Source organism: Polypterus senegalus, chromosome 3 (genome assembly GCF_016835505.1).
Source record: "Polypterus senegalus isolate Bchr_013 chromosome 3, ASM1683550v1, whole genome shotgun sequence".
Lineage (NCBI taxonomy): Eukaryota > Metazoa > Chordata > Cladistia > Polypteriformes > Polypteridae > Polypterus > Polypterus senegalus.
Window position 1 is genome coordinate 247,477,076 of NC_053156.1, and position 24,029 is coordinate 247,501,104.

A 24,029-nucleotide genomic window follows, 5' to 3' on the forward strand; every position below is an offset into this window, starting at 1 on the left:
ATCAGTAAAGAAGCAACTCTAATCACTATTCCAACTTGATTCCCTTTATTCATTGGATATTTTAGCCTGAAGAGATGTCATCAAGCCAATCTCTAACCTAGAGTAGCCACCAAAGAGACAAGAGAAGTCTTAACAAGAATGATATATTAAAATATCAGCACAGGAAGGAGTAAATATAAGGACAAGAAAAGTAAAGAAATAAACAAATCAGACAAAACCTTATCTGCCCCACTGGGGCTGATGAGAGAGAGAGGCTTTGCACCTTCTAGCAGGGTGCCTGACACATTTACTCAGTTTTTAAATATACCAAGTCCACCTGAAGTGTGTTATACTTATGTAATATTAAAGCATTTAATAATTAAAGAAATGGATGATTGATAAGCTTCAGATAAATTTTGAAAGAAATCACTGGTACCAAATTTCCCAAGAGGTCAAGGGTTATTGATACTGATGTTTGAAGCAGCCATAAAAGGTAATAAAGAATGCTAATATATTATTCTTGAATATTCCCTTTGGAAAAGAGAATCCACATTATTTTCTGTGTACCTGTACCTGAGACTTACTGTAAGCATCCCTTTCTTCTCACAACAGAGCTGTGGATGCCAGTGCTTTCTGTTACAGCTACAGTTAAACTACCTTTCCATTTTAGCAATCCTGTTTTACCTAACTCCAGCTTGTTTAAATGATATTTACCTATTAGTACTATTTAGTAAACAAGGGCTGTTTTCAAAATATCACATTATCTTCGGAAAGATAATGCAAATGTCATCATTTCATATACTGTGATGGTGCAGATATTCAGTTTGTGAAATATGTATGTTAAGAAAGAAACATCCAAATAATTTGTCCAGCTTTCTATTTTTGGTGCAGTTTTTTTATGTTATATACATGAGAGCCTGATTCACCTTTTTGAAAATATGTGTTGCTTTTGTTTGTAGTTCTTGCATTAAAAAATGTATAAACATATGTTGATAATAACCTTGAATGTTAAGCATGAAACTTTGGATTTGACAAGAGGAACCGGAAAATGTTTATTCTCAAAATAAATGTTATCTAAAAAATCATGTTTATATTTGTGTACACCTACTAAACCTGTCACACAGCACTTCATAGACAAATCTAATTTTTTTTTTAGATTTATAATGTAATATAATATAATATGTAATGCACATATATAAAAAAGGGTAGTCATTTTTATTAATTTTCATACGACTGTTATGCCCTTATGTACCCTTCCTTATTATTGCTACACAGGATATTTGCTGTAATGTGAGACAGCAGACATAGACCAATGTTTCGACATATTCAGGGTGAAATATGCTGGCTAATGAAACAAGGATAATTTTTAAAAACTGAGAGGAGAAAATTAGGAGGAGAAAAAGCATCACTGTTCAGAAAAGTACAATATTCATTTGTGATATGAAATATTCAACCCATGAAAGACTGTAGGGATTTACCAATGAAAGTTTTTTTTTTTTTTCTCAAAGAGCTAGATTTTTTTGTAGATTACTTCTTTATGTGTTGAATTATAGTTAAACTCAAAAAAGAAAATGTATGATATTTTATTAATATAGCCATGTCACAGTTATTCATCCCCTTTATAATATTGCTGTTTTTAAAACCTCCTGCTAGGTTTTGTGGCATAAAGTGGTGCTAAAACATTATTAAGCTTTTGGGAATCCAATTCAACTGGTTTCAACTATGATACATACTGTATGTAAAACCCACCCATGCATGTGTCAAAGGTGAGTTGCAATCATGGGTAAGACTAAGGAGCTGAGAGAAGAAATTATTTCATTGCATGTGAAGGGTATCAGGTATAAGAAGATCTCCCAAAAATGGAAACTTCCAAGATGCACCGCAGAGAGCATTATAAGGAAGTTTAAAACTTATGATACATCTGCAAACCTGCCTGACAGAGAGGAAAAAGCCCAAAATTTCATCAAGAGCCCTTAACAGCTTAGTCAGTACAACTAAGAAAAACTCTACAGGACGAACTGATGAAGGACAGGACAAGTGCTTCTGCAGCAACTGTAAGATTAGCACTGAATAAACAATGACTTCATGGCCACACTACAAGATTCACTCTACTCTTGACCACAAAGATCATTAAAGGCCAACTAGAATATGTCAGGAGAAATTTGGATAGGCTTGAAGAGTTTTGGGAAACAGTTCTATGGACTGTTGTAATTAAATTGGTTCTGTTTGGACACCTGGACCAGTGGTATTTCTTGCATGAGAAAGGCCAGGCTGATGACCAAAAGAATATCATCCCCGCAGTCAAGCATGAAGGTGGGTCATTGATGATATGGAGATGTTTTTCTGCTACAGAAACTGACAATCTTGACTGTGTAACTGGCATCATGGTTTTCTAGAAATACCTGGCCATTTTAAAGAGGAATGTGATGCCTTCTGTTCAGAAATTGAATCTTGATGATTGTTTAATTCCAATGATCCCAAGCATACCTCCAAGTTAACCAAATCTTGGTTGAGAAATAGATCCGGGAATGAGCTGGTGTGGCCTTCTCAGTCTACAGATTTTAATCCCATTTAAAATCTTTGGTGGGATTAAAAGTAGGCAGTTGCAGCACAGAAGCCATCAAACATCAATGAGTAGGAGGCTTTCGCACGTGAAGAATGGAAACAGAGACGTGTTTCCAGCACTTACTGTATAGAAAAAAGGTTATTAAAAGTGATGAAGGCTAAAGGATATTCCACAAAGTGCTGAAGCTGGGGGTTGAATAGTACAGCACATGCACATTTATGAAAAGAGTTACATTTTTCAAACTTAAATCAATTTATGTTGTTTAATTTGTTTTTTGGCACATTTAAATTACATTTTTTAACCTCCATTCATAATGTCTATTAAGGAGAGGAGTTTGAATATTTCAGATTGCAACTGAAAATTTCAGTCTTTATTAGCAGTTGACTTTCTTTTGGATAAATGTTTAAGCATAACAAATTAAAATACCAATTGCTGTCTTTACTTTTTTATTTAAAAATGAGCAAATACAAAAAACAAAACTAACAATAAAAACATATAAATATAGCATACACAGAGTTAGTGGCAAATGAGGAGAGAAAAATTTAAATAAAACATGAAAACTGATGTTTTATCCAAAGAATCTCAATCCTTTATCAGTAAGAATTCCTTAAGGACACAAGATGGAATTTTTATTTTCCTTTCCCTGTTTACACCAGTAGAGAGGTTGTTTTCTCATTTCTTTCATCTGTGAATTGCTTGACTTTTCTTCATGTATTAAAATATCTTTCTACTATTGCTGTCACCATAAGTGAGTTTTGAGGTCAAACATTAGAGCATACTGCAATTTGTTCCCATAAAGATGGACTTGTTTTATGCATTATACTGTCTATGTCAAAATCACACACACACACACACACATGCATATACATTTGTATAATATACTCGAGCTTTCTCTGTCTGCTTCCCAGTAACAGTGGGGATCTTTGTGCTTGCACAAGGAATTCAAACAGTATAGCGGCCATTTGAAAGGTTGTGCATTACCCTTTTTATGTCGATGGAGCACAGCTTGCGTCGTTCCACAAGGGTTTTCATGGAATCTACTGCTAGTGAAATAAACAATTTGACTTGTGGGTGCTTTGATATTTTATTAATGCTATATACATAGTCCGTTGTGGTTCACTTGCCTCAGTGACCACGTGAAAGCAAAGGTGTTACGGGAAGCATTACACTAGCAAAATACCCGCACTTCGCAGCGGAGAAGTAGTGTGTTAAAGAAGTAATGAAAAAGAAAAGGAAATATTTTGAAAATAACGTAACATGATTGTCAGTGTAATTGTTTTGTCACTGTTGTGAGTGATGAGTGCTGCTGTCATATATATATATATATAATATATATACACACTGCTCACAAAAATTAAAGGAACACTTTAAAAAAACACATTAGATACATCAGATCTCAATATGAAGTTGGATATCTATACAAATAACGACAGGGCAATGTCTTAGGAACAAAAGGATGCCAAGTCTTTTAATGGAAATAAGTTTTCTGCCTACAGAGGGCTCAATTGTGTAGACACCCTAAAATCAGAGTGAAATGAAGATGTGGCAGGCTAGTCCATTTTTCAAAAACTTAATTTCTGCTACTCAAAATGCCTTTCAGTATCTTGTGTGGCCCCACGAGCATGTATGCATGCTTGACAACGTCGGGCATGCTCCTAATGAGACGACGGATGGTGTCTTGTGGCATTTCCTCCCAGATCTGTATGAGGGCATCCCTGAGCTGTTGTACAGTCTGAGGAGCAACCTGGCGGCGCCTAATGGACTGAAACATAATGTCCCACAGATGTTCTATTGGGTTTAAGTCAGGGGATCGTGAAGGCCATTCAATTGTTTCAATTCCTTCATCCTCCAGGTACTGCCTGCATACTCTTGCCACATGAGGCCGGGCATTGTCGTGCATTAGGAGGAAACCAGGACCTACTGCACCAGCGTAGGGTCTGACAATGGGTCCAAGGATTTCATCCTGATACCTAATGGCAGTCAAGATGCCGTTGTCTAGCCTGTAGAGGTCTGTGAGTCGCTCCATGGATATGCCTCCAAGATCATCACTGACCCACCACCAAACCAGTCATGCTAAACGATGTTACAGGCAGCATAATATTCTCCATGGCTTCTCCTGACCCTTTCACGTCTTTCACATATACTCAGGGTGAACCTGCTCTCATCTGTGAAAAGCACAGGACGCCAGTGGTGGACCTGCCAATTCTGGTATTCTATGGCAAATGCCAATTGAGCTCCCCGGTGCTGTGCAGTGAGCACAGGGCGCAGTAGACATTTGGGCCCTCAAGCAACCCTCATGAAGTCTGTTTCTGATTGTTTGGTCAGAGACATTCACACCAGTGGCCTGCTGGAGGTCATTTTGTAGGGCTCTGGCAATGCTCATCCTGTTCCTCCTTGCCCAAAGGAGCAGATACTGGTCCTGCTGATGGGTTATGGACCTTCTATGGCCCTCTTCAGCTCTCCTAAAGTAACTGCTTGTCTCCTAGAATATCCTCCATGCCCTTGAGACTGTGCAGGGAGACACAGCAAACCTTCTGGCAATGACACGTATTGATGTGCCATCCTGGAGAAGTTGGACTACCTGTGCAACCTCTGTAGGGTCCAAGTATCACCTCGTGCTACCAGTAGTGACACTGACTGTAGCCAAATGCAAAACTAGTGAAGAAACAGTCAGAAAAGATGAGGAGGGAAAAATGTCAGTGGCCTCCACCTGTTAAACCATTCCTGTTTTGGGGTCATCTCATTGTTGCCCCTCTAGTGCATCTGTTGTTAATTTCATTAACACCACAGCAGCTGAAACTGATTAACAACCCCCTCTGCTACTTAACTGACCAGATTAATATCCCATAAGTTTCATTGACTTTATGCTATACTCTGATTAAATATATATATATAGATATATATAGATAGATATATAGAGATATATAGATATACATATATATATAGATATAGATATATATATATACACACATACTGTATATATACACACATACTGTATATATACACATACATCCACATATATATATATATATATATACACACAAATACATACATATATATACATATACATACATATATACATATACGCGCACACACACACATATACACTCACCTAAAGGATTATTAGGAACACCTGTTCAATTTCTCATTAATGCAATTATCTAATCAACCAATCACATGGCAGTTGCTCCAATGCATTTAGGGGTGTGGTCCTGGTCAAGACAATCTCCTGAACTCCAAACTGAATGTCAAAATGGGAAAGAAAGGTGATTTAAGCAATTTTGAGCGTGGCATGGTTGTTGGTGCCAGACGGGCCGGTCTGAGTATTTCACAATCTGCTCAGTTACTGGGATTTTCACGCACAACCATTACTAGGGTTTACAAAGAATGGTGTGAAAAGGGAAAAACATCCTGTATGCTGCTGTCCTGTGGGCGAAAATGCCTTGCTGATGCTAAAGGTCAGAGGAGAATGGGCCGACTGATTCAAGCTGATAGAAGAGCAACTTTGACTGAAATAACCACTCGTTACAATCGAGGTATGCAGTAAAGCATTTGTGAAGCCACAACACTCACAACCTTGAGGCGGATGGGCTACAACAGCAGAAGACCCCACCGGGTTCCACTCATCTCCACTAACAATAGGAAAAAGAGGCTACAATTTGCACGAGCTCACCAAAATTGGACAGTTGAAGACTGGAAAAATGTTGCCTGGTCTGATGAGTCTCGATTTCTGTTGAGACATTCAAATGGTAGAGTCAGAATTGGGTGTAAACAGAATGAGAACATGGATCCATCATGCCTTGTTACCACTGTGCAGGCTGGTGGTGGTGGTGTAATGGTGTGGGGGGATGTTTTCTTGGCACACTTTAGGCCCCTTAGTGCCAATTGGGCATCGTTTAAATGCCACGGGCTACCTGAGCATTGTTTCTGACCATGTCCATCCCTTCATGACCGCCATGTACCCATCCTCTGATGGCTACTTCCAGCAGGATAATGCACCCTGTCACAAAGCTCGAATCATTTCAAATTGGTTTCTTGAACATGACAATAAGTTCACTGTACTAAAATGCCCCCCTAAAGTCACCAGATCTCAACTAATAGAGCATCTTTGGGTTGTGGTGGAACGGGAGCTTCGTGTCATGGATGTGCATCCCACAAATCTCCATCAACTGCAAGATGCTATCCTATCAATATGGGCCAACATTTCTAAAGAATGCTTTTCAGCACCTTATTGAATCAATGGCACGTAGAATTAAGGCAGTTCTGAAGGCGAAAGGGGGTCAAACACCGTAATAGTATGGTGTTCCTAATAATCCTTTAGTTGAGTGTGTGTGTGTATATATATATATATGTATATATATATATATATATATATATATACATATACATATACATACATACATACACTCTTTGGGGTGCGAGCAACTGTCGCTGGGGGTTGCAGAATCCATCAAGGAAGAAAAATGAAAAACATTATTTGTACAAAATCTTAATTTATTTATCCATTCCTAAATAATTAAATGGGCAGGCTATTTCAGTATCAGTGCAATACGCTGTTTGTTAAAACGGATGACTCCGCTCTTACGTGCAAGTCTGCGTGGATATTATGAACTATCATATCTGTTCAAGTTCTATTTAAATTTTAAATAGAAGGAATTTTTATTTAGTCGACAGAAATATCTTTGGTAGGAATGGAAGTTAAATGTAGGCATCATTGCATAAATTTTTCTTCACCATACAAATGTAAAAGTAAATTAGCCTTACATTCCAACCAAAGATATTTGTGTCGACTAAATCAGGGTGTCAAACTCAATTGCACAGGGGGCCAAAATCCAAAACACACTTTAGGTCGGGGCGAACAGGATAAACATTTATTGAACACACTAAAACTAAACTTTTAAAACTTTTTCAAACATAAATATGAATAAAAACAGAACGGAATATTATTCCGGAATAAATCAACTCAAACCTTAAATAACTTATAATATTTTGCTCTCCATAAAAATATATCCTGTCTAAATTATACAAGTTAGAAATAAAGTAAGCGTTAAAAGAACAAACATTCAAATTTCTTTACTCTTATGTAATTTTATATAAAAAATAAACTTAAATTTTAAATATCCCAAAAGATTTTGCTCTCCATAAAAATATATCCTGTCAAAATTATACAAATTCAAATATGAACATGCTGCATAACAAAACCTGGAAATATAAATAAAATTTGTTCTTTTCAGCAATAACAAATCAAATCATTCAGTTGTCTTTGCTCATATGTCATTTTATCAGAGCTGGACGCCTGGCATCTTTTTGGCAACAAGTTCGTTTATGTTTGGTGTGAGGTTCTGTGTTGTGGAGATTCTCAGGATGGACTGCAGGTGCTCATCAGTGAGGCGACTCCTGTGTGCTGTTTTGTTAGTCTTCATCACTGAGAAGAGCTTCTCACACAGATATGTGCTACCAAACATGCACAAGGTTCGAGCCGCATGTAGATGGAGCTGGAGCATTTCTGCGGGAATGGAGTGAATAAACTGTGCGGGCCCTGCAGTATCGTACTTTGCCTTCAGTGTGCCATTACACTGCAGCTCAATCACCTCCATCTGAATCTGCACAGGTGCAGTTTCCACATCGACGGCAAATGGGTTGCGAAACAACTCAAAATTCTTTTTTTGTTCTTCAAAGTCACCAACGCGCTGTGCGAACTCAGTGTGCATTGCGCTCAGTTTATCAGCAAAGTGCGTATTTGGGAACACCGTTGTGGAGACTTGGTTCAACATTACTTGGCAACAGGGAAAGTGGGGCAAGTTGCACTGGTGCATTTGTGTCTCCCATAAAAGCAGCTTCACTTGAAATCACTTTGTGATTTTGCACAGGTAAAACGTCTGCTGAAGTGTCAGATTCTTCTTTAACTCTTCTGCTTTCTGTACCTTCTGCATTGCATTCAGGTCTTTCAGGTTATTCTGATGTTTTGTCTCATAGTGCCGTCTTAGATTAAAATCTGTAATTACAGCCACATTAGCTCCACAAATGAGACACACGGGTTTACCGGCAATGTCAGTAAACATATACTCAGCCTCCCATCGGTTTTTAAAGGCTCTATTTTCAGAATCAACTTTTCTTTTCGGCATCGTGTGGGCTAGCTTCGCAATAACTTGCAGCATCATAAGCTAGACTTGATTAACACGGTAAGTGTTCGGCAAGGCAGCTGAAGCGCTGCATTATGGGATCTGTAGTTTATTGTGTTACCAGTGCTTCATATCCCTGGGCCATTAATAACAATAATACAGTATATAAAATGATATCGCGGGCCGGATATAATTACACGCCGGGCCGAATAGAACTTGAAAAGATATATTTTTTTGAATGTGATCGCGCAATTCAGATCGAGTTGACGCGCACTACAGTACATCGAGCCCGAGTGCTATTGTGGTTTTGCCTGCGTGCCTCAATAAGTCACCCTCCCCTCGCTCTTACTTTTTTACCGTTCATCTAATGAATACACTGAGTATGGCTTTACCAAAACAATCATTGATGGTGAATAAAGTATCCAATATTCATAAAGCTTCAATTGGTGATCTGTCTTTCTGCGTTAACCGCATACTTTTTCATACGTATCAAACCAAGGGGATGCAAAGGTAAAATAAATCGGGAAGCGCGCGTACATACTCAGTGCACCCCCTCTCGGGAATCGAACCTCGGTCGTCGGTGCTAGAGGCGAAGCCTCTACCATTGCGCCATGGCGTGTGGTTTATCTATTAGAGCGTATGTAGATCGGGGTGTATATATATACATATATATGTATATATATACCCGCGCTTCGCAGCGCAGAAGTAGTGTGTTAAAGAAGTTATGAAAAAGAAAAGGGAACATTTTAAAAATAACGTAATGTGTCAATATACAGTAATTGTTTTGTGAGTGTTAGGAGTGTTGCTGTCATCAAGGATTTGATTATCATTATTTCTTTCAATCAGGTTCGTATTTGTAGGATTTGTTCAAGTTACATTCCGTGTTTCATTCATTGATTTGTTTCTTACTGCATCAATAAACAGCTCGTCTTCCTCTTTATCTGAGACGTGACACACTGCATGCAGGGTTTTTTTTTTACACTTCCTTTAGCGAGACATTGACTTTTTCCACCGTGTGCTTTGTTTCCGCAGTAGCTGTACTTATGAATATGCTTGTATGTATCACACGCTTCATATTTTTTTGCTGCCTTCTCAATTGTGTAATTCGGTTTTTGTTCAGCACTCTTTGGAACTGTTGCTTTTTGTCTGTGCACTGCGTCATTTCACGTGAGCCGTTCGGTGTACATGCATCGAAGGTTTCCAGCTGTGCTGGTGCCATCTCGTGCGATGTCCACGGCTGTATTTAATGTTATTTAAGACCCGGCACTTAAGTTTCTCACGCATTTTCGCCGAGTTTGTGCCAAACACCACCCTGACCATCTCATCTTCCTCTGCATAAGCACAGTCCTTCACCCGTGAATATTTAGCGGCAGTGTTTCTATTGGATTGCCGCTGATGGACAGCCTTATATGGGCAGACACTAAATTATGTGGGAGGCGTAACTCCTCCTCTCACGGGCATCGAGCAGAGGTCTGTTATAGTATATGGATGAAAAAATAGGTTCCAGTTATGACCATTACGTGTAGAATTTCATGAAATCTGCCCAGCATTTGTAAGTAAGCTGTAAGGAACGAGCCAGCCAAATTTCAGCCTTCTACCTACACGGGAAGTTGGAGTATTAATGATGAGTGAGTGAGTGAGTCAGTGAGGGCTTTGCCTTTTATTAGTATAGATGATACAAAATAAGGTTTACATGCAAATATAGCTAGACTTCACTTTTTCATTTGATAGGTAAACCTAAAACTGTAGTAAGTATTAAAAGCACAAGCAGTAAATCTTTTGATATTTTACTGGCTGATATACAGTATAATGTTATGACAAGATTAAGCAGTGCCGTGTCTTACTCCACATTTATAACTGAGGAAGTTAGCTGCTTTACTGAAAATATTCCAGAATTTGTCAGTGATGTCAAAACTACACATAAATAATTCACCCAGAACTTGCCACTGGTCATGTGACATTCTATAAAGTAGTTAAAAATCAAAACTCCTAGCTCTGTACTGCACATGTGCTTCTCCTTCAGTCTGCACATCTTCGTTCACCTCCAGGTGCATGCTAAAATGGCTTCTTCAAATGAACAGTGATGTTTTAGAAAGGATTCCCAGTTGGACTGCCTCTGTGGAGCCAAGGCTTAAACTTGTAAGGGTGGGCTACCACTACTTAAGACCAAGCAGTCCAACTCCTTATCTTTTCAGTAATCTTTACCAGTCCTGAAATTTTGTTTCACTATCACCCAACTTTGGATTTTTTTTCCAGTTAGAAGCTGTAAATCTTTTTTTCCCCCAGTTCTGACCACCCTCCCCTGCCACATTTATAGAAACATGACTCACAAAACACTAGAAGGAGGAATGGAGATAAATAATGAATGACCACTGAAAAAAGAGACCAACAAAATTAAATAACATGCACGTTTCAATATTGCAGATTCAAACGGTCATTTGAATAAGATTCTGCCTAGGTGAGAAGACTGTTTCACAGGCAGATGATGACTATCGTGTACAAAGGTTTGGGAATCTGTAGTACTTCATCTTTCTGCTGTGAGGCATGTCTCTTCTCCACCGTCCAATTTAGCAAGCTTTATTCACTAATGCTGAAAAAATGAGGAGTATTATTGTAACAAAACTAACTAATAATTGTTAGTAAAATGACTAGTAAAATGTATAGGCAGGGAGAGGAGGCTAGGCAGCAGGAGAATGTTTACATGTACTTAAAGAAATAAACTCCATGTGCAAAAGAGTCAGTTAAAACTGGCAAAAAAAAACAATGGCTACTATTCACTCTGATGGCTGTGTTTCCTAGGAAACTGTGGTAGAATAAGCCATGGCTGCTTCAGGATAATGCATCATGAAGAAGTTGGGGCAACATTGGGCATAATTTGCCATCAGCCGGTTTTCTTACACTGTAGGAAGTCTGGTATCAGCCCTTTAATTCAGCTGACTTTTCTGGGTAATTTAGACACGCATCTGTCTACCCTTAAGCTGGCATTATTTGCCATTTCTAACTGTTTCATCAAGAAAGGGACCCAAGAACTCCTAACTCCAGCTCAGCTATCGTGCTTGTTTAACCAAGGGGAAAAACACTCTTTAGTATGTGGGTCACCAGTGGACTTAAAAAAGGTGAAACTGGGTCCCAAGGCAATAAAGGTTGAGAAACACTGATCTTAGGACACTAGGACATCTACCTTCATCACCTTGCACTTATTTCCTGTCTGGAGGTCCTGGACAGTTTTAATGAACCAGTGGAAATAAAATCAGCATTGTCTAGGTGGGAGTTGACATTGAAAAATATTTAGATCAGAGCATCTACTGTTACATGAATTGAACTTTATTTGATGTCTTTCAAAGTTGTGTCACCCCCCTGGAGGTTCAGAGAAAACGTGAATTGGTGTTTATGAGACACTCACAAAGCTATCTGGTGCATATCTTGAGCACTTGCTGGTTGATTCAGTCAGGCCCAGCTCCCTTGCTAGGTTAATCTTCTCCAGCTCTCTTGTCACATGTTCGTCTGACATATGTGATCTGGTAAAAAGAGTAGAGGTGCAGACTTAAGAACTAACATGTTCACAGGGGGTAGATGCTATGAACTGTTGGAAGTAGACAATAAAGGACTTGTTGCCTCCTATCTAGCACACAGAATCTAGCAACATTAGAGGGAGACCTGACTTGTAGATTGTAGTCAAATGTATTGAAGGACTGATATACAGTATCTGATTGGCCCTGTCCAAACAAACCTTGTTGTAGCCAGTGATGTTTGTCATTCCTTTTTACACCTGTGATCTGTTTTTCTACTCATGGGCTTGTTTTTCAGTTCTGCCTGCTTTCTTTTTGATTTCTAAACCTTAAGGTGCTCCCCTTCTTGCTCAGAAGGTCATCAGTAAGCCTTGGTGTGTTATTAGAGAAACAACACACCATTTGTGTTGGGCATTTCTCTTCAGAGAAGGTAAAGTATACTGTGTGAGAGATGCTTTGCGGTGACTGGCATCCCAGTCAGAGTTGTTCTGGAATTCTTGCCCGGCTGGAAGGCCAGTGACATGGAAGGACTGGGAAAGATAATTTGGTCAGGGCATTATCTCACCCAAAATGCTAGGTGGCAGCCCCCCGGGTTATGTTACCACTGTGGATTCCCACAGGGCACATTGCCTGGCTCCATGGGTGCCGCCAGGGGTGCTGAAGGGACTAATGAGCTCTACTTTGTCAGGCTCCAGCCTTACCTGGAAGTACTCTTGAGCCACAGCTTTGGGACACTGGAAGTGCTCCTGGGTTTTACATTGAAGGGGCTGGCTGCCTCATCTCAGAGAGCCAGAGTCAGGAGGAGGAAGACAAAAGGTTCCTGGAGTAGCGGAGTACAAATGACAGACAATTATGGTGATTTAGAGTTGTGGTTGTGGTGTGGGAAATGGTTGCCTGTAAGAGTTTCACGCAATAAAACCCTTTGTTCTTACAAGAACTTGTTTCCGTGTCTTTGTATCTGGAGTTTGGGGAGCTGTAGCACCCCTTACTGGTCACACCTGAAAGAAATGGTTAACTTGTAAAGTGTCCTTAAAGTGTGCCATACAGATCATCTCAATCTGTGTTTCCAGGCCGTCATGCAGATCCTCTTCAGCTTATTTTGTGATCACTGACATGTTTTGAATAACAGGTTTACATTTGGGGATCAGAAATACCAGGCTGTGGGGTATTCTAACTAATGGAAGCATAGCCTGAGAGTTGTGTCCGTTTCTTATTACAGCATTACACAAGTACAGTATCTACACAGATTTGTAAAATTGGTCTGGGTGGAAGAAACTGTGACATAATTAGATCACCATGAAAGCATGTAAAAGCTCTGTAGCAAAAAAAAAAAGTCAGTGTCAACTCAGAGCCCAACATACATAGCCAAAAAAATGATGCCTGAAAAGTCTTTTGTCAGATGATTTACTGTAGCTGTTTTACACATGGTTCAACGAAGAGTAGCTTCACGTTTGAATGACATAACTGCACTTTAAAAAGTGATGTTTCCCATGCTGTATCATTTGTCACTCACAAAAATGGCGAGCCTACACCGTTTATTTTTCCACTTTCTTTTGTTTCTTTCTGTGTGTACAAAGTGAAGTCCTGGGGCTACCAGAGAATGGGGAATTTCAGCTCTCAGCCATGTTTCAGTAAAACACATAAAGAAGCAGTATTTGTATTTCTTATTGCTCCTGATGAACTCATTTGTTTCATTTACCAGAGACGAATGTTTGACCTTGATAACAGTTGTTAGACATGATTTAGACTTTTTCCTCTTTTTCTGTTGCCAGACTTTTCCTTCTCTGCCCCATTCATTTCATATACATTATCAGTACCGCAGCTTGAGACATTTTGCATAATATTCTACCTTTACATTTTATTGTTTTGCAGTGTGTAATCTAAATATATTGTGACTTTTTTCACACATATTATGTAGTATAGAGGGTACTCTGCCTCTGATTGGGCTTGAAATACTGAGACTGATTAGGCATTTCTTACATTTGCTAAATGTGAGGTGTCTGTAAGTATATTTGCTTCGTTGTTGTGATTATGGTACTGTCCCTAAGCAGGTACATCACCATCCTGTCCTTATAAGTGAGAAAGAGGATTTTGAAGTCAGTGGTGAAACAAACTATATTTTACTATAATAATTAATGTAGCACAATGAGGCAGAGGTGGGAATTAAATACAGTGGTACCTCGGTATACGTCATTAATCCGTTCCAGATCCTTTGACTTATACCAAACAGGACGTATACCAAACAAGTTTTTTCCATAAGAAATAAAGGGGAAATGATTAATCCGTTCCCATGGAAAAAAAATCCTATTGTTATTGGCATATTATACATTGATGGGGTTGTATAAAATAATTTAAACACTGCTTAATACTGAAATACATAAATACAAAAGCAATTAGATGAAATAAATGAAAATTGAACCTCAATTTACTTTTTAGTAATGTCTTTATTTTTCTCAATCGTAGATACCGTCATTCTCGGCATACGATATGCAGTAGCCATGTCCTGGATATGCATGCCACCTTCATACTTTTCAACAATCAATTCAAATTTATGCGAAAAAACACAAAATCACGTGAAAATTCACAGAGAGTTATAGCGCGGGTTGTTCAATGAATGCTAGCAACTGCCGTACTGATGCTTGTAGGCAGTCGTGGCTTTGTCTAGAGAGAGGTAAACAAGGGTAGTGTAGTGTCATCTAGATTGAAGTAGCGACACACTCAGAATAACGTTTCAAATGCTGTTTATTCTGAACCATGTTTAACCAACTCTCCATACAGCATGCCTTACAAACCACACCCCTCCCTCCGGCAGTCATACATCTCAAAAGACACAGACCATAGCAATCAACACTCGAACATAAAGCAATGGACAAAAGCATCATTGAACAATCATATACAACCGGTAGCACGCAGGTTGTTCACTGAATGCTGGCAACTGCAGTACTGACGCTCGTGGGCAATCATGGCTTTGTCTCAAGAGAGAGGTAAACAAGTGTAGCACGCAAGTCGTATTCCAAACAAAGGTCATATACCAAGCAAAATTTTTCATGTCCAAACAGGACGTATACCAAGTTGGACTTATTCCAAAGTGGACGTATACCAAGGTATCACTGTAGTTCAGTTCCATTACTGTCTCACTGCTTACACTAGAAACATGTTGCTTAATAGGCCTGTGGTTTAAATGCAAGAGTAAAAATTTCGTAAAGAATTGCAATGTAAAGTAAATCTAAGGCACCTTAGGTAAAGGCTTAACACAAATACATATAATATATATAAAATGATAAGATACAGGTAAAATTCTGTTACAATGAAATTTTCATTACAACAAAGTATTTTTATGGTTCCGATGGCTTCCCAATATGAAACAAGTCTATAGAAATCTCGTTACTGCGAAATGCATTCAGCAGATACTTTCATTACAATGAAGTTCCGAAAGGACCTTGAAATGCCTGAATGAATCATCCAAAGAGCAGTTAGTTCTGTGGTCGCAGCCCAGTTGTGCACAATGATCCACCAAACAGAGAGGAGAGTTTAGGAGCATGCGCTCATACAGCACATTGCTGCAACCACCACATGACGAACCAACTTCGAACTTTCCTCGTACTGTTTTTTTGTGTATTGTTTTCTGTGGTTTTCAGTGATACCTTTTGCTTATTGCTCATTAACATTTGAAAAACATCAATTGGAATTTAACTCATTGTCACCCTTCTATAGAAATTGCAGACACGAAAAAACAATAACAGTTCATGTTAGAAAACAAAAACATAAAATTTTTGCGGCTCTCGATTCCTGCAAAAAGAAAAAAGACGTTGCCAGTGAATTCAGAATTTTGCCAGCGATACGTCAACTTTCTTGAAAGACCGAGCACAAAAAGAAGAAATTGCAAAAGTATGTGAACTGCTGCATTTGAAGAGGTCGAAAGCAGCCCCCCAACTGGACAACACGCCGAAAAGCGTCCCGAAGTGTAATCAATGCGTCTGTGGAAGACTGCTTTGTCTGTTGCCAGGGCAACAGCAGGCTCACAGCTCTGCTCTACCGAAGCAAACAGAAAGATCTCGATGGGTGATACAAGGAACATTGTTAATGCAGGGAAGAGTATTACTTGGCCACTAACCTGGCTTCATCCCTCCCTGATTGCTATGCCTATGTGTATGAGAGTGGCAGATCCCGCTACAGTAAATAACTGTGCTGTTCCTGTTTCAAGCTGAATAAAGCTGGTTTTGCTAAAGTACTGAGACTCAGCCTTGTGTTTTGGGGTGCAAGACAGGAACACTTATAGCACAACCACGATTTTTTTTTATTTGCTTCTGTTACGCTTCACTGCAGCGCTGTGAACCTGCTGTTGCCCTGCCCCAGCAATGGACAAACAATCTCCCACAGATGCGGCAATTGCGCTTCAGGATGCACTTCGGTGTGTTGTTCCCAATTAGTGGGGGGTGGGGGATCCCAAAAGAATTCAGAAACCTCACAATATTAAGAAGAAGAAAAGGATGATTCAGCTTCTGATGTTTAACTGTGCTGCCCACAACATGCTTCCACATTTAGATAATGTTCGCGTTGAATTTTTCCCACCCAATTGCACTGCTTCATCCAACCGCAGTGCTTCAGCCATTGGATTTGGGCATCATTCTCACCCTGAAAGTATATTATGGCAAGGAAATGCTGAGAAAAATTCTCACCCGCATTACTTGTAGGCACGAGGAAATTAAAATTAATGCGAAAGAAGCTATTGAAATGATGGCAAACGCCTGGACACAAGTTAAAGAAAGCACTATATTGACAATTACAGAATCTCATTACAACTACATTTTCGTTAGGTCCCTGGGAGTTCGTTCTAACGGAATTTCACCTGTAATTCCTTAATGCATTGCCACTTGAATAATTTGGTGATGGTAGATGCAAGCACCCCGGCTGGCTAGAAAAAGCAGGTAAAAGTATATTAAAGATGGCAGAAACAATGAAATATTATAAATATTGGTACAAGAGTTTCAGCATGGATACATGTTCAGAAATAAATTGTGTTGTCCCTTGTTGAGTGTAATTTCTTTCCTAATATTACATATTATAACTTATGTCTTTCTTGCTGAAATACAATAAGCAAGTAAGGATTTGTCAAGTTGAGCAGAATGAGGTAACAGGTTAGTGTAATGAAGATTATAAAATTTGAGTGGTCAAAGAGCCATCAAGCTCCGTAGAAGGGCTTTTCAATTATGACGATTATTTCATAGCCTTCAAGCACAATGCAGACAGTTTTATAGCCATTTGCAGCTGTGGGTGTAAAGAGAACTTCATGTGAAAAATAGGAAATGTTATATTTGCACTGCTGTCATGATTCTAGGGTTTAAGTGTTATTTATATTTCTTGAATGCTTGGGTTTCCTCTGGGTGCTCTAGTTTCCTCCCACTGTCCAAAAATACACAGGTTAGGTGAATTGGTGACATGAAGTTGACCCTAGTGTGTTTAGGGTGTGTGTGTGTGTGTGTGTTCATCCTTCCATGGACTGGCAACCTGTCCAGGGTTTGTTCATGTTGTCTGGGATAGCTAGCTCAGAGCTACACTTCTTTACACTTTGAGTCTGCCTTCTCATCACACAATCCATTTCTACCTTTTTTTTGACTGCCAGTCCTTTGTGGCAGTACATTAGCAAGCCACACTATTGTGGGCTAAAAGCTACACACTTTACCCCCAGAATCTCAAAGTTTATGCTGTTGCTGTCCTCACCTTTCTGATGTTCAGCGGTATATTAGGGTATATCAGCCATTACTTCAGTAGAAAATGAAGAAGTCCATAATCTTTTATTTGTCACTTTTTACCAAGAACACCATCAGAATGTGCTTTGCAAAACACTCAAGAATTCAGATATTTGAATGAGATATATATTTTTTTGTTTTATTTTTGTAAGCATATTTTCTGGAACCTTTACTTTTACTATAAAATAAAACCAGTTGCTTTTTAGATATTTACTGGATTTAACGTTTCTTTTGATGCAGCCATTTTTCACTGGACTTAACAAATTGCCACAGTCTCTCACACTCAACAAATTGCCACAGTCTCTCACACTCAAAGTGCATTTCTGTATTTTCCCCCTTAAAACCTGATTTAAGTGAATTTTGTTTCACTTAGTGCCCCATGTAATGCACACCGGCTCTGTGTTTGCATATTCTCCTTGCTACCAGTGTGTTTTTCTTTAGGTACTCTGGTTTTCCTTCCACGTCTCAAAGGTGCATGTTAGGTAAATTGACTGTAAATTGCACTGTGTGCGTGTGTACACACTTTTTTATGTGTGTGTGCCCTGCGATAGACTAACTCTTGTCCTGCATTGTGCTGCCTGGGCTAGATTTTGCCTTTGATGTCTTCTTTATCAGTTGAATGACACATAAAATCAACAAAGAAATTGAATGATGTGTTCATGCATAACAGTATATTTTGTTAATATAGCAATGTCACAGTTATTCGTCCCCTATGTAGTATTGTTCTTAAAACATTCTGCTACATTTCTTGACCCAAAGTGGTTTTAAAGTTACATAAGCCTTTAAAAACACTATAATTATCATTAATTTACTTCAGCTGTAATGCAGTCATGTTTAAGGAGCTTCCACAAAAATTTCACTTTATACAAGTGAAGAATTGTCAAATATTCCAATAGCTAGGTGCAGGGAGCTTATTAGCACTTTTTGAAAATCCTTATTACAAGATGTTACAGCTCAAGGATGCTCTATAAAATGCTGAAGTTGCGGGATGAATAATAGTCCACATGCACATTTGTGAATAGAATTATATTTATGTTCTCAAAATAACATGTATCAATAAATATTTTTTGCTGTACATTTTACTTTACCTCAATTCACATCACTGTGTCTTTTGAAGTGAGAGGGTTAAATGTTTCTGATTGCAACTGTATGTATATAGAGCCACAACATTAAAATCACTGAAAGGTATGTACAGAGTACAGTGAAGTTCTTATTTGCATGTGGTAATCAGCATGCAACATGTTGCCATTCTCCACTGCCAATATAAATGAGTATAACATCAATACTTACTTGAGACTAAACAGGTAAACATTTCCTTATCCCATCACAATTCGGTATGTTGCCTTCATCTCACTTTAGCTGGAAGAATTAACATTGCTAAGATGAATATCCTTCCTAAGCTTCTCTTTTTATTTCAAAATATCCCAATATACATCAATAAATAGTTTTTTAAGAAATTAGATTCATCCATAACCTAATTTTTTTGGAATTCAAAACATCCATGTATCCAAAGAGCGACCCTACAAAGACCTAAGGCAGAAGGTGGCATGGCTCTACCTAACTTTCAGTTTTATTACTGGGCAGCAAACATACAAACTGTAAAAACCTGGACATGAACACAAATAGATGAACATACACATGCTTGGTCTGCAATAGAAACAAAATCCTGCAGTACTTCTTTATATTCCTTGCTTTGTGCCCCAATCAATGCAAGTTATCGCCAATACACTAATAACCCAATTGTGCTTCACTCATTCAGAATATGGAACCAATGTAGAAAGTATTTTAAGATAGAGAAGCTTTTATCTGTGGCACCTCTGCATGAGAACCACCTTTTTCCTCCCTCGCAAACATATGCAGTTTTTAATATCTGGAAAACATTCGGGATTAAATCACTTAGAGATCTGTACATAGACAACATTTTTGCATCCTACGAACAGTTACATTCCAAATGTAACTTTCCAGCAACACATTTCTTTTACTACCTTCAAATTAAAAACTTTGTTAAATAGAACCTGCCCAATTTTCCTCACTTCCCACCTCCCTCTATGCTGGAAAAAATATTGCTCAGGTTCGAATACTCAGACAGCATTTCTGCAATATATAAAACAATTTTACAGTCCTTCCCTTTCAAAGATCCAAGAGGACAGTGGGAAAAGGATCTCTTACTCAATATCTCAGAAAAGGAGTGGAAGGTAACAATGCAGAGAATTCACTCGAGCTCCATATGTGCAAAGCATACAATTATTCAACTCAAAATTATATATTGAACACATCTGTCTTGTTTAAAATTATCCAAAAATTTTATTATCCAAAAGTATTTCAAAAGTTTCCAGGGCAAGATCCAGCCCGCGAATGCTGCAATCAAGTTCCAGCCTCACTGGGTCACGTGTTTTGGGCCTCCACCAAATTAACATCATTCTGGACCACAATCTTTAAATGCCTTTTAGATAGCCTTGGTGTCACAATCCCTCCTAATCCATTAACAGCTATGTTTGGTGTACTTCCAGATGGGCTTAAAGTAGAGAACGACAAACTAACTGTTATGGCCTTTACTACACTATTGGCACATAGGATTCTTCCAGTTAAGCAAGATAAGTCTAAAACTCCTGTTCTAAATCAGTGGGTAACTAATGTTGTATACTATTTGAAATTGGAAAAAAAAACAAATTCTTATTTAGAGGATCTAATAAGTAACATTTTAGAAAAAGCTTTTCAAGTACTGAGAAAGCAGATTCTGTCCCCATTTCTTTTTCTTCTCCATTTATCTTTATTCACTTATTAATTAATCTATTTACTTATTTTTACTAGCTTTAAGTTTTACTTTGCTGGCTATGCTCTCTTTCTCAGGGGTGGGGGTTAATTTGTTTTCAATCCTATTTGATTCTGTTTGTATGGAATGTTGTGTGATTACAATAAAATTATAAAATTAAAACAAAATAAAACAATTCGATATGTTCTTTTGGATGCCCTGCTTATCTCGAGTATTGCTCTCTCTCTCTCTATCTATATATATATATATATATTTAAACTTTCAGCCATACTTGCACTGATCAGCCACAACAGTAAAGCCACTGTTTACTGTTTTGCGTACTCTTTGCATTATTTGACAGTAAACTGTATACTGTATATATATATATATATATATATATATATATATATATATATATACTGCTCAAAAGAATGAAAGGAACACTTTTTAATCAGAGTATAGCATAAAGTCAATGAAACTTATGGGATATTAATCTGGTCAGTTAAGTAGCAGAGGGGGTTTTTAATCAGTTTCAGCTGCTGTGGTGTTAATGAAATTAACAACAGATGCACTAGAGGGGCAACAATGAAATGACCCCCAAAACAGGAATGGTTTAACAGGTGGAGGCCACTGACATTTTTCCCTCCTCATCCTTTCTGACTGTTTCTTCACTAGTTTTGCATTTGGCTACAGTCAGTGTCACTACTGGTAGCACGAGGCGATACCTGGACCCTACAGAGGTTGCACAGGTAGTCCAACTTCTCCAGGATGGCACATCAATACGTGTCATTGCCAGAAGGTTTGCTGTGTCTCCCTGCACAGTCTCAAGGGCATGGAGGAGATTCTAGGAGACAAGCAGTTACTCTAGGAGAGCTGGAGATGGCCATAGAAGGTCCATAACCCATCAGCAGGACCAGTATCTGCTCCTTTGTTCAAGGCGGAACAGGCTGAGCACTGCTCGTGCCCTACAGAATGACCTCCAGAGGGCCACTGGTGTAAATGTCTCTACCCAAACAATCAGGAACAGACTTCATGAAGATGGCCTGAGGGCCCGACGTCCTTTAGTGGGCCCTGTGCTCACTGCCCAGCACCGTGGAGCTCGACTGGCATTTGCTCAAGAATACCAGAATTGGCAAGTCCGCCACTGGCGCCCTGTACTTTTTACAGACGAGAGCAGGTTCACCCTGAGCAGCTGTGATAGACGTGAAAGAGTCTGGAGAAGACAAGGAGAACGATATGGTGCCTGCAACGTCGTTCAACATGACAGGTTTGGTGGTGGGTCAGTGATGGTCTGGGGAGGCATATCCATGGAGGGACGCACAGACATCTACTGCATAGGAAATGGTGCTCTGACTGCCATAAGGTATCGAGATGAAATCCTTGAACCCATTGTCAGACCCTACGCTGGTGCAGTAGGTCCTGGTTTCCTCCTAATGCACGACAATGCCCGGCCTCATGTGGCAAGAGTATGCAGGCAGTACCTGGAGGATGAAGGAATTGAAACAATTGAATGGCCTTCACGATCCCCTGACTTAAACCCAATAGAACATCTGTGGGACATTATGTTTCGGTCCATTAGGCGCTGCCAGGTTGCTCCTCAGACTGTACAACAGCTCAGGGATGCCCTCCTACAGATCTGGGAGGAAATGCCACAAGACACCATCCGTCGTCTCATTATGGGCATGCCCCGACGTTGTCAAGTATGCATACAAGCTCGTGGGGGCCACACAAGACACTGAAAAGCATTTTGAGTAGCAGAAATTAAGTTTTTGAAAAAATGGACTAGCCTGCCACATCTTCATTTCACTCTGATTTTAGGGTGTCTACACAATTGAGCCCTCTGTAGGCAGAAAACTTTTATTTCCATTAAAAGACTTGGCATCCTTTTGTTCCTAAGACATTGCCCTGTCGTTATTTGTATAGATATCCAACTTCATATTGAGATCTGATGTATCTAATGTGTTTCTTTAAAGTGTTCCTTTAATTTTTGTGAGCAGTGTATATATATAAAAATAAATTTCAAATCAAATAATGCCAAAGTAACTATTTGGACCTAGGATTTTGAAAGCAGCAATGTTAACAACTCTGTCGCCATGTTTAAAAAAAAAATTGTCAAGCTTGACCAAATTTTTTATTTCTTTTTTAAATTTGTTGTTTTGAAACATTTTCTCATCAGTATTTCAGATGCTATTGAATAATATTATAATTTATCAAACATGCATAATTATTTAATGTATTGTCAGGGTTTCATTTTAAAAGTGTTTTTAACTCTCTTCTACTGAGATCTCATAAATTCTTCTAGTTAAATTCTACAGTCCAGTATATATTACATTTATTAAAATTCTTATAACTGTGGATTTTTTTTATCTTCACTTGTTTGTTTTTTAGATGAAATGCATACCTGGATTTGCCGCTTGGCATTCAAAACTGGGATTTCAAATGTGGCCTCACTGACATTTAACCCAACTACTAAACAGGCAAAGCCAATCTATTATGAAGTAAAAGCTTGTGCCTTAATAATCGTAATGTTAAAACTGCTCTTCCAGCTGGATGATGTGAGAGAATGGTATGTCAGTGAAACAACAACATTGTTGCCAGTAAAGCAAATTTGTACCTGTTCATTTAAATGCATGGAGAAAATAAATAAATAAGCCTTGCTGCAGTCATTTGTTTCTATAGAAAACATTTACAGTAGTCTTAATAGCCTCAAAAGCTGGTTTACCAGCTGGTTTAGTTTAGATATTATATTCATTTGTATAGATATTTATTTATTAAAAAAAGCTTTCTAAAGTAAATAGTTATTTTAGCATGATACTGTAGAGTTACTAAGAAAATGTTTCTATTCAAGCATGCTTTAAATGTTTCAGCTACAACAGTTGAGGCCTGTCAAAGGAATATTATTTGCATTTCGTTTGGTCACCCAAGTCATTTTCATGCATTTTGCCTGTTAATTGGCACATGGCTAAGCCTGTGGCTGCAGGGAATAAAAAAAGTCTTAGTAATTTATGACTACTGTTTTATTCATGTTATTATATAAGAATTGACAATATACTCATTCATTAAAAAGGTTCTAATTTTTATATTCTTCATATTTGGTTATAGTTCTTTTAGATTTATTTTGACAAAATGTCAAAGTAACTGTATCCTTTTGCATTTTGATCTTCTTTGTAGGTGTTTATCTGAAAAGGCAGAGACATATAATATGAAAACAAAAGGTAGATTACATTATATTTTCTTGACAAGTAATACTTATTCTTGTTAATCTGTTTTACACTAGAAAAGTTTATCTACCTCCTTATTTGATAAATTATCATCAAGCATCTGGGTGTATAATACTCATTCTTTCTTTTG

The 24,029-nt window shown here is 38.4% G+C and overlaps 1 protein-coding gene across 2 annotated transcripts in view; it reads left to right on the top strand.

Annotated features, from left to right (window-relative positions):
• The window catches only part of taf1b (TATA box binding protein (Tbp)-associated factor, RNA polymerase I, B), a 203,337-nt gene that overhangs the window by 113,421 nt on the left and 65,887 nt on the right, over window positions 1-24,029 (top strand). For both annotated transcript variants that reach the window (XM_039748885.1, XM_039748886.1), the window contains exons 10-11: window positions 23,067-23,244; window positions 23,850-23,893. In XM_039748885.1, coding sequence (XP_039604819.1) covers window positions 23,067-23,244; window positions 23,850-23,893 — 222 coding nt within the window. The remainder of the gene's footprint in view (window positions 1-23,066; window positions 23,245-23,849; window positions 23,894-24,029) is intronic.